General features: G+C 36.1%; 2 protein-coding genes and 1 long non-coding RNA gene across 3 annotated transcripts in view; 1 reads left to right on the top strand and 2 right to left on the bottom strand.

The window, feature by feature from the left end:
* Window positions 1-15,125, top strand: part of LOC143543483 (uncharacterized) — a 195,438-nt gene that overhangs the window by 81,612 nt on the left and 98,701 nt on the right. The window lies entirely within an intron of this gene.
* Window positions 2,192-6,178, bottom strand: LOC143543501 (uncharacterized). Its single transcript, XM_077035812.1, has 7 exons — window positions 5,565-6,178; window positions 3,268-3,354; window positions 3,150-3,194; window positions 2,889-2,984; window positions 2,711-2,812; window positions 2,490-2,644; window positions 2,192-2,397 (listed from the first exon to the last, which is right to left on the bottom strand). The coding sequence occupies exons 1-7, from the start codon at window positions 6,117-6,119 to the stop codon at window positions 2,316-2,318; spliced, it is 1,122 nt and encodes a 373-aa protein (XP_076891927.1). The 5' UTR covers window positions 6,120-6,178; the 3' UTR covers window positions 2,192-2,315.
* LOC143543500 (G-type lectin S-receptor-like serine/threonine-protein kinase At1g34300) lies at window positions 9,128-11,636 on the bottom strand. The gene has a single exon (XM_077035811.1). The coding sequence runs from the start codon at window positions 11,571-11,573 to the stop codon at window positions 9,195-9,197; it is 2,379 nt and encodes a 792-aa protein (XP_076891926.1). The 5' UTR covers window positions 11,574-11,636; the 3' UTR covers window positions 9,128-9,194.

The following is a 15,125-nucleotide window of genomic DNA, read 5'->3' as shown; positions in this document are numbered from 1 at the left end:
CATAAATGCTATTAATGTATCAACACTCATGTACTCTAGCTAGATTATTTACAACTTTGAGTGCATGGTGATGGTCAATGGTGGTCAATGGATATGGTGGCGGCAATGGTGGTGATGGTCAAGTGGTGGTGGCAGCAACAGCATCGGCGAAGATGGTGGTGGTTAGGAAGTGGTCACGACATGGTGTCCATGTGGTGATTGTATCGAGAAAAGTAGGATGAAATAAGAGAATTCAATGGAAAAAAAAATAATAGTGTGAGGACGAATGGTTTTGATGTGTTTAAAAAATAATACTCAAATATTTATTAAAAAAAACTAAAGATACATCTCATATCTAGAGACCCATATTCAACGTTGTGTAGATTTATCAATTGTTATAAAGTTTAAATCAGTTTTCTTGGTTAACAATATATGTTTTGGGTGTTAGCCAACATAATCGAGTATAATAATTCTTATTTTTTTGATATGTTAAAATATATCTTGTCAATAACACATATTTTCATAGACCTATTTTGCAACATATTCATTTTAATATGAATTTTCAGCGATTAATCAATAGCTTTTACTTAAAAACAAATATATTAAACGTCACATAAGACCTTTGAAAGCTTTACAATACATTCAAATAATCAGTTGACAATTTATTATTTAGTAGGGTACAAGTTAGTGACGACAACCTAATAAAAAACACAGCCTATAAATAACTATGACAATTTAAGAGGCTGCAACATCTTATTCAATCTTTTCCCATGCTTAATATTCTTTTTTGCCGTCTTGGTTTAATAAACATTATAGTATTCCTACCAAATACATTTGAATATTTCTTATCAATATTCACATAATTAACCACAACGTAGACGTAGGACCTCTACAAACCACCAGCTTACCATCACGTCATATTTCAAACACTCATTTCTTCACAAATGTATAAATTATCAATTCACATTTAAAACTATATAAGAAATATTAATATTTTAATATATGTGAAGATTTCATATCAAAACCTCACCTGCAATTAAGCATTTGTTTTGTTGAACCGCCGCCATGCAAGAGCGTTGAAAGTGCTCTAACATGGCACATAGGGAGCGAGTCCTCACAAACGAAAATCAAGTATTTCCGATTCAATGCCTTCTTACAAGTTACAAATTACTATTTTTCTAAGCATACATTTTGTATAGAACTATGAGTCTAATATATATATCAAACTAAGCATGTAAGCTTTTATTTAACTAAGAATGTAAGCTTATTTAATACTTTTGTCTTTATCAGCTTACTAGCTTAGAATCTTAGATGCTACATGTTTTCACCAAACCAGTGAACCACTAATATATATTATCTTGCAATACTAACTAGAACCAAAATGCTAATCAAACCAATAATTATACCTTAAACTATGACACAAAGCTAAACCTATATAAAATGGCTAATTGAATAAATATAATGAACATTGGCTCATAAAACATATTCACCCTTAAAATAGAGGTGAGCATGGATCAGTCTGATTCAGTAAACAACCTACGATCAAAAAGGGCAACTGTAGTGGAAGTGAAAAATGTTCCGCCACATAGACATGTGGATTGTTTCAATATGGTGCGTAATGATTTCACTTAGAACTAAAATAAAAAGTAATAAAAAAATTAACTTAGGTGAGGTGGCATGATCTTAATGGCTCAAATTACCAGACAATTCATCTACAACCCCCCCCCCCCAAACCACCATTCTCTCAAGCACGCCATTGCCGAAAAATTTACTTAAAACAACGCATACATATCCGTGTAGCACAATAGGAAATCATATAACCTAATTAACACTAGAAAGCTATCTTTTTAAAGATTAATGACACTGAAATACTGAATTGCCATTGAGTCACACCATATATATCAGTTCGCACAACTTGGCTAACCGTTCATCAAACATATTAAACAAGTTGGTTAATAGCAGGATGTACATGAATTGTAATCAAGTCGTAAACATATTAAACGAGTTGGTTTATATTCAAGTCATGCAATCACTTCATGTCATGCACATCGGTGACATCTATCCGTTCATAAGCTACTACACTAAACTTGAATACAAACTAATTATCCACCCAAACAAACATTTTACAAGCTTATTTAAAACTCAAATCCACAGCATAAATACTACCAAAATCTGTTACCGAGCCAATTTAACCATCAAAAATGCAACAAACTCGATTCCAACACGCATGTTTACATGTAAAATCAAAACATACACCATCCAAAAACATCCAAAACAATGCTACCACCGCCTTCAATGTCTAGATCCAAAATGTTAACTTACCTTTAATATCTTGGTTACAGCAACATCTCCGCAATCTGGACAGCATTTAACGCAGCCCCCTTGCGTATTTGATCACCGCAAACAAAAATATCCAATCTGTACCAAAAAACCGCGGTAAAAAAAATAAGTTAAACATAAACAGATAAACATTTTAACAAAAACCAAATACTTGTTCAAGATTTACAGACCCGTGGTTCGCATCTTGAGACTCGTCTTGACGGATCCGACCAACTGCCACGTCATCCTTGTTAGAAACCTCCAAAGGAGTCGGGAAACGGTTGCTAGCCCGATCATCAATGACCACCACACCTGGGGCTTTCTTCAAAATATCCCTCGCTTCATTCTACATTAAGAAAAAAAAGTAAACCAATATTCTTAAATTATAACCATAAATACAATACCCAATTACCTCATCAAGCGGGCTTGCGAACTGTAGGTTTAAGCTCTCGGCATGGGCCCGCATAACTGGGACGCGTATACATGTGGCAGTCACTTTCACGTCCTTGTCATTCTAGGTGTACAAGCAGAAATTAAATTAGATCCAAGTTTACCTTTTTTAAGTATATATATAAAGTATAAACACTTACCCATATTTTTCTAGTCTCCTTTACTAATTTCATTTCTTCTTCATTGTATCCATTCGGTAGAACTGGTGCATTATGTGAGAATAAATTAAAAGCATACTGCATTTAAAAGTACAAAAATAAATTCAGTCACCGGTTTAATTCATGGGCAATTCAATAATATATGTTATATAATAATAATAATAATAATAATAATAATAATAATAATAATAATAATAATAATAATGATAATAATAATAATAACAACAACAATAATAATAAAACCTGTTGTTTGAAGATATTACAAGTAGGTCTTTTCCCTTCAAGCACCTAAAAATAAAAAATAAAAAATAAAGATAAAGATATATATGTGAATTATATTAATTCAAATAACAATCAAAACCTCTCGAGTCTGGAGCTCAAGCTCTTCCATAGCTGCAGCACCGGCGCCACTAGCCGCCTGATATGTGCTAACCACCATACGTAATACCTGCAATTAAAGAAACCATAACATCAATTAGATCTAAAATCAACGGTTTGGTTTATGGTTTTGTATAAACTAAACTTATGGTTTGGTTTTGGTTTTGCATGTAATAGAAACCAAAAAAAAAAAACCGAAATCTATAGATTTCTTTTTTGTTTTAAATAAATTATAAGAACTTAACATATATGTAGCTCAAATATTATAGCCCAAATGCATAACAAAATGAATTAGACCATAATTCATTGTTTTGGTTCAAATTTTCTTTTTTCGTCCCAAAAATTTCAAGTCAAATGGTAAAACTGAAAAAAACAAAACCGAACACAACCAAAAACCGACGCCTAACAGTTTTCAAAAAATTCAAAAGCCAAAGTTTCAATTTTTAGTTCAGTTTTAGCCCAAAACCAAACCAAACCAAACCAAAGACCTAATAGTTTTCAAAAACTCACAAACCAAAACTTTCAACTTTTGGTTCACTTTTATCCCAAAACCGACCCAAACCAAACCAATACCCAACAATTTTCAAAAACTCAAAATCCGAAACTTTCAACTTTTGGTTCGGTTTTATTCCAAAACCGAACCACGCACACCCAGATTCTAACAATTAATATGCTAACAAAAGTTTCAATTTTTATCTGGTTTTAGCCCAAAACCGGCCCAAAACAAGCCACTTATCAATCAATACACTAACAAACAAGCTTATCAATCTTAGCTCGTTGATGAAGAAGTGTGGCAACCAACCCAAGACCTAACAATTTTCAACATCCAAAAACCAAAGTTTCGGTTTTTGATTTCGGTTATTTTGTTTTAACCCAAAACCGACCCAAACCGAACTGTGCACACCTATAATTCTAACAAATATTGTAGCAACAAACAAAACAATTAAGACCAAAAAAACTGAAACCAAACAGTTTTCAAAAAACACAAAATCCAAAGTTTTGGTTTTTTGTTCGACTTCAGGCCAAAACCAACCCAAACCAAACCGAAAAACCAAAACCTAACACCTTTCAAACGCTAAAAACCCAAAACTTTCAACTTTGGGTTCGGTTTTATCCCAAAACCAACCCAAACCAAACCACGACCAAACAATTTTCAAGCATTCAAAAACCAAAACTTTCAACTTGTTTAGCCCAAAACCAACCCAAACCAATTTTATAAAATATTCAAAAACCAAATTTTGTTTTTTCGTTCAGTTTATCCCAAAACCGACCCAACCAAACCATGCACACCCCTATGCTAATAAACAAAACAATTAACCTTAGTGCGTCAGTTTTAGCTTAGCAGCCATCAAACTTTCAACTTTTGGTTCGATTTTATCCCAAAACCGACCCAAACCGAACCACGCACACCCATATCCCAACAATTAATACGCTCACAAAAGTTTCAATTTTTATCTGGTTTCATCCCAAAACCGACCCAAACGGAACCACGCACACCCATATCCCAACAATTAACACACTAACCAAAGCTTCAATTTTTTTCCATTCCACCCCAACCCAAACCGAACCACACCCACCCGTAATGCCAACAATCAACACACCAACAAACAAACTACGCCAACAATTTTCAAAGACTCAAAGCCTGAAACTTTCAACTTTTAGTTCGGTATTATCCCAAAACTGACCCAAACCGAAACACACACACCCATTTCCCAACAATTAATACGCTAACAAAAGTTTCATTTTTTATTCGGTTTTAGCCCAAAACCGACCCAAACCAAACCGCACCCATGCACCGAAACACGCACACCCAGATCCTAACAATTAATATGCTAACAAAAGTTTCATTTTTTATCTAACTTTATCCCAAAACCGACCCAAACCGAACCACCCAAATCCTAACAATTAATATGCTAACAAAAGCTTCAATTTTTATTCGGTTTTATCCCAAAACTGACCCAAACCGAACCACACACACCCATATCCCAACAATTAATACGCTAACAAAAGTTATATTTTTTATTCGGTTTTATCCCAAAACCGACCCAAACCGAACCACCCATATCCTAACATTTTAATATGCTAACAAAAGCTTCAATTTTTTTCCATTCTAGCCCAAAACCAGCCCAAACCGAACCACGCAAACCCATATCCCAACAATTAACACCCTAACAAAAGCTTCAAATTTTTTCCATTCCACCCGAAACCCGACCTAAACCAAACCGCACCCACCCATAATCCCACTAATCAACACACCAACAAACAAACTAATTAATCAACCTTAGCCCGCCGATGAAGCGGGGTAGCCGCCATCAAGCAAATAATAGTCGAACAATTCGGGTTCGCAATCAACGCACCCTTCCCAGTCCCTAATCCAATCCCCTCCATCGCTTCCGGGTTCACTTCGGGTATCACCAACGGCACATTCTCATCCATCCTAAACGCAGAACTATTATCCACCACAACAGTCCCACAGTCCACAGCAACAGGCCCATACTGTCTGCTAATTGACCCACCAGCACTAAACAGAGCAATGTCTACACCGTGGAAGCTATCGCCTGTCAACTCTTCGACCACGTACTCGTTGTCTTCGAATGTGTATTTCTTTCCGGCTGAGCGGTTGCTGGCCAGGAGTTTGATTGAGCTGTATGGGAAGTTGCGGTCGGAGAGGACGGATAAGAATTCTTGGCCGACGGCGCCGGTGACGCCCACGACGGCGATTGATGGGGCGTTGGGTTGGAGGGCCATTCGGACGGTGGAGTGGCGGGTGGTGGTGGGTTTGGGGTGGTGGATTGTGGTGAAGAAGTGGCGGGTGGTGATGGCCGGAGATTGCATGGTTGGTCGGAAATTGTTCGGAGAAATGAAATGAAGATTTTAACGGGATGAATGTGATATTACAGGGGCGGCTTAAAAAGGCTGCTGATAGGGTTTAAAAGGCTGCGTAATATGGGAAAATTACACTTTTAGCCCTGACATTATAACGTATACCAGGATTAGCAAATTCGGTACCGGTACCGAAATCGGTATCAAAGTTTTAAGTTTCGGGATTGATACGGTCCCGGTATTTCTCGAATTTTGTACCTTCACTACCGGTACTATCCCGGTATCGGTACTGAACCGAATATTTCAGTACATGTACCTTTACAAATTTCGGGATCGGTATTTTCGGTAGCGGCACGGTACCGAGCTCATCCCTAACGTATCCTAACGTATATCATAGCATTTACATCACTTTTTTTAATAAAGAAGACTTTCTTGTGTTTTAGGACGACATGCTTTTCGATTATGGAGATTGAAGAGTCATGATTTCCAACTCTGATCAGACTATGTTTTATTAATCAGGTTTATGTTTGTTTTAGAGTCTGGCTTATGGCTGTCACTTGAGAGTTATTGTACCATCATAAGAGTAAAATTCTCTAGCGTAACACAGTAGGGTTGTTCACAAGCCGAACCGAGTGAAGGCTTGATTGTTTCTTGACTCGTTTACAACCAAACCGAACAACTGACTTCGAGTCGTGTATATTTTTTATCGATAATCGAGCAATTTTCGAGCATTATTTTATTTCTCTTTCACTTTTAAATTTTCAATAAGAAATAAATTTGAATATTGTAAACAAATTAGTAGTTTTTAAATAAACGTGTAATGAGTTGTAATTATAATAAGAAAGAGATTTGAAGTGAGATACAATGTATGTTTGGCAAAACTAACCACTAGTTGTAGCTAGTGGCTTGAAGCTGGTAGCTGTAACTTTTTAGATATATTTAGATGTTTGGCTGAGTAGATTGAACTTTTAATAAAATGTACGGAGTATAAAATTACTAAAATGGACATAGCTATAAACAATAATAGTAAATGTATTTATTTTGGAGGTTATTTAAGTAAATTAAAATATTAAAAACTTGTAGCTCTTTTTAAACGCCACTAGTAGAAGCTTTAAGTTTTTTCTCATTGCCTAAATGTTTCAAGCCCATTGAACCAAACAAGACTTTTACTTGAATATGAGTTTTTTCTTAAAAGGTTGAAGATAGAAACTGTTAAAGAACATTTAAACAAACTACTCGTGTATAGTTATAAACTACCGGTCACAACTAATTTATAATACATATTTTAAAATTTTTTTACTCTAATAATACCTAAATCTAAAAAACGTTTTCATAATGTTTATTTTGAGAATTTTCTAAAAAAAGAGTGTTTAGACTTTAGATATTAAAATAAAGCACACAGCTTTCAAAACCAAGGAACGTCACATTTTCAAATCAAACCAAGGCAAGCGACTGAAATCAAGGGGCGGTCCTTATTATTATTTTTTCATTAAAACAAACAATACATAAATACCTTTATTAACCTTTTCTACATGCTAATTAACTTTCCATAAATAAATGCTTGTTACTATCGTAAAATTATTCCAACATGTTACTGTAAATTAGTTGCAACTTGCAAGTGGCAAATCAACGTGACAAACAACTACACTGTATATTTTAATTTGCCATTGAACCGATAATAATATCATTTAAAAAGGGGAGATACTCAGGTTGGGTCAGAAAGTTTTCTTTTGAGAGCGGAATAAAAATGATCGGGTGGGTTTGTGGCATGTCAGTGATTCAAATATCGTTTTAAAAAAGTTAAAACTTAAAAAAATTAAAGACATATTTCAACTTAAAAAACTACATAGTCCAAAGACCAAAATCCTAAGTTCTGCAATTTTGGATCAACTTTTTTCGACCAAGTTCGAGTATAAACCGTAACTCAACCCGCTGAATACAATTTAAAATACCAAAACTGACCGGCCGCAAAAACTTACAAAACCAACTGCTGAAACAGGTTATCAATTTTATTTTTATGGTTTAAATCCAATCCATGATCTCTAGAAAAGTAGTTGCATCAAATGTGTTGCAGTAAACTAATAATAACATAAACATAAGTTTTAAATTTTTAATGAACTTCCAAAGAATCATTTTGGACTTGTTTTTAGTTTCAACACAATAGATTTTAGACATGGCCAAAATTACCAGTTCACTATCATATAGACAACATATCCGTAAAAAGTAACAGTTTCAAAATACCCGAACGCGTTACTGATTACCTGAAACATAACACACACACACTTACAAATCACTATGCCTATAACAAAAAAACCGCCTCTCTACAAACCGGACAAAACCTCCCATGTCGCACCCATTTATCGATACAATCTTTATGATACCAATGCCCACATTGAAGCGTATGACACGCCTCACCCGCTTCAAACTCCATCTGACAAATCACGCAAACCTCTTCTTCTTCCACTTCCTCTTCATCATTTACACGAGTCTCAACCGTATGATCCAGAACATTCTTTTCACCCGATAACCCACCCGAATCATACTTCATTACATACCCCGCTATCATCATAGCTACTTCAGGGTCCCGCCCGTCACCAAACAATTGAGACCCATCCACGAGTCTAGCCGCGGCGGCTACTGACCCCTGATTCGTGATAAGTTCCATATATATACTTTTATAAACATGCCAGTCATCGAGCAACATTAAGTGGACGCCTTCTTCGTATTCTTGGACCTTTGCGGGTGACTCATTCGTCGAGGGGGTGATAACCAGTACGTTATCGACATAGTCATTGGGTTGCGGGTTCACGATGAATAAATCCCGGTAATGTGGGACTATAACACCGTATGAAGATGTATATGTAAGCATTGTGTTTTGAAGTTGAATCGAATGCATGATATAATGTTAAGTTATATATGTTTCGGTTACTTCAATGGCAAGCAACAAATCTTTTGAATTGGTAAATTTGAATATTTTGTTTCCATAAAAAACATTAACGAAATTAAATGTTTTATTTTAATTAATACACCAAAATTACAAATTAAACTTTAGATTACAAATTTTAATTCTCATAATCTTTTAAATTTTTAATCATCACCCAAGAAAAATATTGTTGGTTTTTTGGGTTCTATGATTTCGACGGTACCCTCGAGCATTTTGGCGACCTTCCCCATCGACGGTCGCATTTCGGGCCGATCTTGGAGACACCATATCGCGGTCTTCACCATCCGTGTGATCATATCCTCATGAAGTCGACTATCATACAATCGCTTTATATGACTGTCTAAAATATCCTCGATATTCATTTCCTTGTACACCTTATCGAACGCCCATCGAGGGAAGTACCACTCCTCACTATCCATTTTCGAACCCTGGATGTCAAAATTACGGACCCCAGTAACTATTTCTAATAACACCATCCCAAAACTGTAAACATCTGCTTTTGGTGTAATTTGATCACTTTTTACCCATTCGGGTGCCATGTACCCACGGGTCCCACGCATCCTCGAGTAGCTAACCATGTCCTCTTTCTTTCTTAGTTTTGACAACCCGAAGTCTGATATCTTTGGGCAAAAATCTGCGCCTAAAAGTATGTTCTCGGGCTTGATGTCACAATGAAGCACCCATTCTAAACACTCCTCGTGCAAATACGCAATGGCTCGTGCTACTCCAAGAGCTATACGGTACCTAATACCCCAATCGAGAACTGGCTTTCGGTCCAACAACTTGCTATCTTCAACGTCTTCATCTTCATTCGCGTAGTTGGCTTTACCCGAATGGAACAAGAACTTATCTAACGACCCGTTTGACACGTACTCGTAAACCAGTATCCTCTGACCCTTCTCGGCACAAAATCCCCAAAGACGGACCAAATTGAGATGGTGCATTCGAGCAATAATCGTAACCTCGGCCCAAAACTCGTTATCCCCACCCGTAACGTTTTTCAGACACTTAACCGCAACAATCCGATGATCGGTCAACACCCCTTTATAAACATCACCAAACCCGCCCTTCCCAACAACATTCGCAGTCGAGAAATCATTTGTAGCCGTTTTAAGCTCGGCATAACTAAACCGCTTCGGCCCACCAGCCGGCAAAAACTCGAGCCCAAACGTTCGAGCCATATCCCGATACTTCACATACTTCTTAAGAAAAACCCAAAAGAACGCGACCCCACTAATCAACTCGGCCGCAAACAAAGTCGAAATAATCGCAATGTTCCTAGTCGTCGAGTTCGACTCGTCCGGTGGCAACGGGAGACTAACTTGCACCGGACACGTCGTCTCAAGCACACTCGTCAACCCCGTGTAATTCGTCTTATCGGTCTCCGACTTATCAACCCGAAGAAAAAAAGTACCCTCGGTCGACGGCGACCAAAACCCGTAAAACAACCGTCTCACTAGCACGCAATACCGTTGCCCGTCATACTTATACCCAAACCCGACACACTCGGGGTCATTCAAGCACCCGGCTTCACACGCGGTGAAGTTAATCGCGTCGAAAACCCGTTGACTACCCGAACCCGACCCGCCACTATAATTCACATAATCCAATTGTAAAAACTTACTCTCTTTCCCAATCTCAACTTTCCTCCGGCAATCATCACCGGAGACTTGCCGGAACCCCGGCGGACAATCGCAACCCGTCGTATCATAACTCTCACCGTACATACATATCATATTAGGCCCACAAGTACCCTTAATCCTACACATCTCGGGCATGGCCTGCCACACAACCTCCCATTGACCCGAGCGTTGACCAGACCTTTGACCGGAGCGTTGACCAAAGCTGTATATTCTGAGATTACCGGATTCATCAAGTTTTAATCTTCTTAACTTCCGGTCACCGTAATCGGAAGTGATAAACGACTGGCCGTTTTCCAATTGGACCATACCCACATCGTTTAAGCTTAAGAACGCGTTACCGATTGAATAATAAGACGTTTCGGAGTCAAAGCTTCCGTTGAATATTAAGTCTTTTCCGGTGAACCGGAAAGTATTGTTTTTCACGGCGAGTGTTGTTCCGGTGATGTTTTGAGTCGGGACGATTGTGTCTGTTGGGTGGTTGAAGCTACTCCAGTTACCGTACGTCAGGCTTCCGTCATCGGATAGTTTAAGGGTTTGTGTTTGGTTACTGGGTGTTGATGGAGAACCGGGGAGTGGGATTCCGGCGAGTTGGAGTTCGCCGGAGTTGGTTATTAAAAGGGAGGACGATGCGTTGACCGGTGAGTCAGCGTTGACTGACCAGATAGTGGTTGTGGGTATGGTGAGATTGAAGTAATAGACGGAGAAGATGAAGTGGTTGCCGGAGTTTGGTGACGGTAAGAAGCCGGCGGCGAAGATGGAGTTGTTGGATAATAATATTCTGTTGTCGGACGGACGCCATGGGAAGTTGGAAGTGGTTTGGTTTTGGGCGTTTAAGGTTTGGAAAGTTAAGGTAAGGATAAGTACGAGGATGAAGGACATGTCGGAGGTGGTGGTTCGTTGGTTTGGTTTTGTGATGGGTTGGTGGGTGGTGTATTATTGTATTAAAGGGCGGTGGTCATTGAGAGTCTCCAAGGCAGCCAGAGATATTCAGTTGTTATGGTTTACCCCTGGAGGTTTGTGGCAGTTTTCAGTTACTTCCCAAACATAATTAACGGCTATTAACGAGAGTTTTTATTCACGCATAAGTATGGGTGTGTGGGGTGTGATTCGGTGCGTCTTTTGACTAAAACCAAACCGAAAACCAAACTTTTAGTTTTATGATTTTTAAAACCGCTCGTTTTGGTTTTCGGTTTTGGGTTTGGTTCAGTTTTAGATGCGGTTTTTCAGTTTTGCTAATCAAGCCAAAACTTTTGGGGCCATAAAAAAAAGGAAAATTGGATTTAAATAATCTTACATTTAATGGGTTGGCCAATAATAAAAAGGCTCGTAGACGCTAACGAGTTACTTGATTTTTTATTTTTTTTTTAGTTTTTATATTTACTTTGTACCCGATAGCTTAATCGAATTATGGTAAAAAAATGGATTTTGACTCAATATATTTAAGAGGATTAATATCCATACTTATTTTATACTAGATGGATGCCCGCGCGATGCAGCGGGAAATACAAACCTTGATAATTGATCACGTAATAGATTTATGGGTGTTCACTGTTCCGTTTGTAATCGTGAAACCGTTTATTGGTATAGGAAGATTAATAATTCTTATTTTAAACTCAATTTAGTATCGAAGTACAAACGAAACCGGAACCTAACCATTGCTAATGGTTTGATTTTGTTAAGTTAAATTTTCAACGGTCCGATTTTAATTTTTGGCGACAAAAGCGTTGCTAACAGCTTGGCTCGCGGTTTAATTTAAAACCATCAAAACCGAACCACAAACACATATACGTAAAATGTTATTTTTAACTAGAAAAAAAAACTATGACAATATCATACTCAAATTAAAGAAAATTAAATGCTCGTTTTTATGGTGCAGTTGTTTTAAAAGAATATTAACGTACGAAAAAAATATGACCGTTTAAAAAGTACGGGGGTATTTGGGTTAAAAATGAAAATATAAAGAATATATACATAAAAGATGAAGGATTAAGGTTGTAACTATTCTTTAATTTTACAAAAGTTAATTAAACTTAAGGGGTAAATATTGTAAATGTTTTGAAAAAATATGAAATGACGTGAGTTGTTTTTATGTTAAAAAGACTACTTTGTCCTTCTTTGTACTTGTACCATATGCTTTAAAATTTGTAATCCCCTTAAAACCACCGTCTTAATTTGCCATTCACTGCCACATTATATATAGTATAGATATAAAATTTTGGCTCTCAAAATTTACAGGTCTCGGTTGGTTGTCAAGCTCGACCCACCCAAAAGCCGGCCATGCACACGTTGCAGCAGAGTGGATTAAATGTATTACGTGTTGGAAGGCCACTGTACATTGTGGCAAGTATGCGGCAGAAAACTTATCGGTATCGGCTTGATTTGTTAAGGTAAAAGTTTTGTGGCAAATGGTTAATTACAAAAGCTAAGGGCCGAAAATTGTATATATATGACTTTTGTGGGTAACATTCTAATAAACCAAATAGTATGTGTCTTAAACTATGTGGCAAAAGTATAATAAAAAAAAACTTGTCAAATTGTTTTTTAAATATATACATGTAATTTAAAAAGATTCGAAAACAATACACAGAAAATCTTATATTATAGAAGTAGAACAATTGACGCAGCCACCAAGTACATGAGAACAATGAAGGAATGAAGATTAGTTTAAATAAATTGTTTATTAACAATGAGTAGAGTCAACCTAGTATTTTGATGATCCCTTGTTAACTAACAAAATGAGATAATATAAACCAAATTTATAAATATAGATGATTAATACTAGTATAATAATATGATTGTCGAAATGTGGTCTCTATCGAATCCGAAACAATGTTACGACGACAAGAACAAATTGTCACATTAATTAAGCAAATAGTCTGAATGAGCCGTGTCAGATAATATAGTTAGCATTGATCAAGGCGAAGAGCGAAGACGAGTCAGCTGTCAGCATACTGGTTGATATAGTAACACTCAAGAAAATCAGTAAATCACATACTGATTAGTTAGCATATATATTATATAACAAAGTTATATAAAAAAAATCAGGTTCAACAATTAAGTAATAAGAATAAAAGATGACGTATTTATTTGATTTTGAATAGTATATATAAAAAGATGACGTATTATAATATGAATTGATAATTTTTCGATGACTAGTGTATTCACTTGTGTAAAAACATACAAGTTGAACACGGTTTCATTGAACAAGAATTTTGAATCGAACCACCAACAGTTTTAGAGAAATAATAATAAACCAAATTGGTCGCGTAGACCAGGTCGGCTAGGCTAGTATTTGATTTTATGTTAACGTTTCGAACAAGTTATTTAGATTATTGTTTTCATCTTGTAACACAATTTGAATAAATACCAGAAAATTCAATGTTATTTTTCAATTCAAAAGTTTCACAAGCAGTGGCGGATCTAGGATAAATATTTAGGGGTAACCTAATTTTTTTAACGTATGGCCCTTGACGGAACCAGAACATGTTAATCAGAGGGCCAGTGCTAACTTTTGTTATATTTTCGATTTTATGACGACTACTTTGTTTTACTAAACAATGTATTACAAACATCAAAATCTGAACTTCTTTTCACATTATCTTAATATCAAATTGGTATTTAAAACCTTGATAAATTATATATATTTTGAAAATAACAAATACCAAACTGATAAGTAAATAACTTGTTAAAAATACACTTAAAAAAATAAATTTATACTCTGAATCATAAAATACATTAGTCAAATATAACCTCCGAACAATAAAAAAAAATATTAATCAAATATTTAAAAAAACTAAATGCTTATTCCAAAATTAAGAAACAATAAACTAAACAAATTTTAAAAGTAAATAAAAAGTACTTCTTTTTACGAAGCTGAATAAAATGATAAACATATAAATAAACGAGAAAAAAATATTTGTTTTACAAATAAATAAAATATTTGTTACTTATCGAGAAAGGCCCATTATTTTTTAATTTTTAAACACTTTCTTTTTTTTTATAATAAAATGGGCTCTGGGTTTAAAAAGGTCCAATATTAGTATTAGGTTGGGTTCATCATCTTTCTCAAACTAACGAAGCATTTTGTAAAGCCCCGGTGACAACAAAACAGAAACAATGAAACGAAAAATCCGGCTATTTCACTCCGTTTTCATCTCAATACTTCTTAGAGGTAACCTAATTTTGCTCAGGGTAACCTAGTACATAAAACCGAGAAAAAGAAAAAAATCGCACTAATTTTGCACTTCTCCGTGAAAGTTGAGGGGTAACCCGGGCAACCTCTGGATACACCCTAGATCCGCCCATGTCCACGAGTACGTGATAACGTGAAAGGACTTTAGGGTTTAGACCACGCGCGGTGGTAACTAAGTACAACCGAACATTTTTTGACACGTGGCATCCAAGTCAATATATGACTAGTTTTACAAAAAT

Source organism: Bidens hawaiensis, unplaced genomic scaffold (genome assembly GCF_021521415.1).
Source record: "Bidens hawaiensis isolate Kalapana, Puna unplaced genomic scaffold, B.hawaiensis_p1.1 tig00013123_1, whole genome shotgun sequence".
Classification (NCBI taxonomy): Eukaryota; Viridiplantae; Streptophyta; class Magnoliopsida; order Asterales; family Asteraceae; genus Bidens; species Bidens hawaiensis.
Note: the sequence above shows the minus strand (reverse complement) of the source record. Positions and strands in the feature narration are given on the sequence as shown.

Coding starts and splice junctions, on each gene's coding strand:
- LOC143543501 (XM_077035812.1), bottom strand. CDS start 6,119: ATGCAATCTCCGGCCATCACCACCCGCCACTTCTTCACCACAATCCAC. Junction 3,195..3,267: donor TTGAGCTCCAGACTCGAGAG/GTTTTGATTGTT, acceptor TTTTATTTTTAG/GTGCTTGAAGGGAAAAGACC. Junction 2,985..3,149: donor GTAATATCTTCAAACAACAG/GTTTTATTATTA, acceptor TTTTAAATGCAG/TATGCTTTTAATTTATTCTC.
- LOC143543500 (XM_077035811.1), bottom strand. CDS start 11,573: ATGTCCTTCATCCTCGTACTTATCCTTACCTTAACTTTCCAAACCTTA.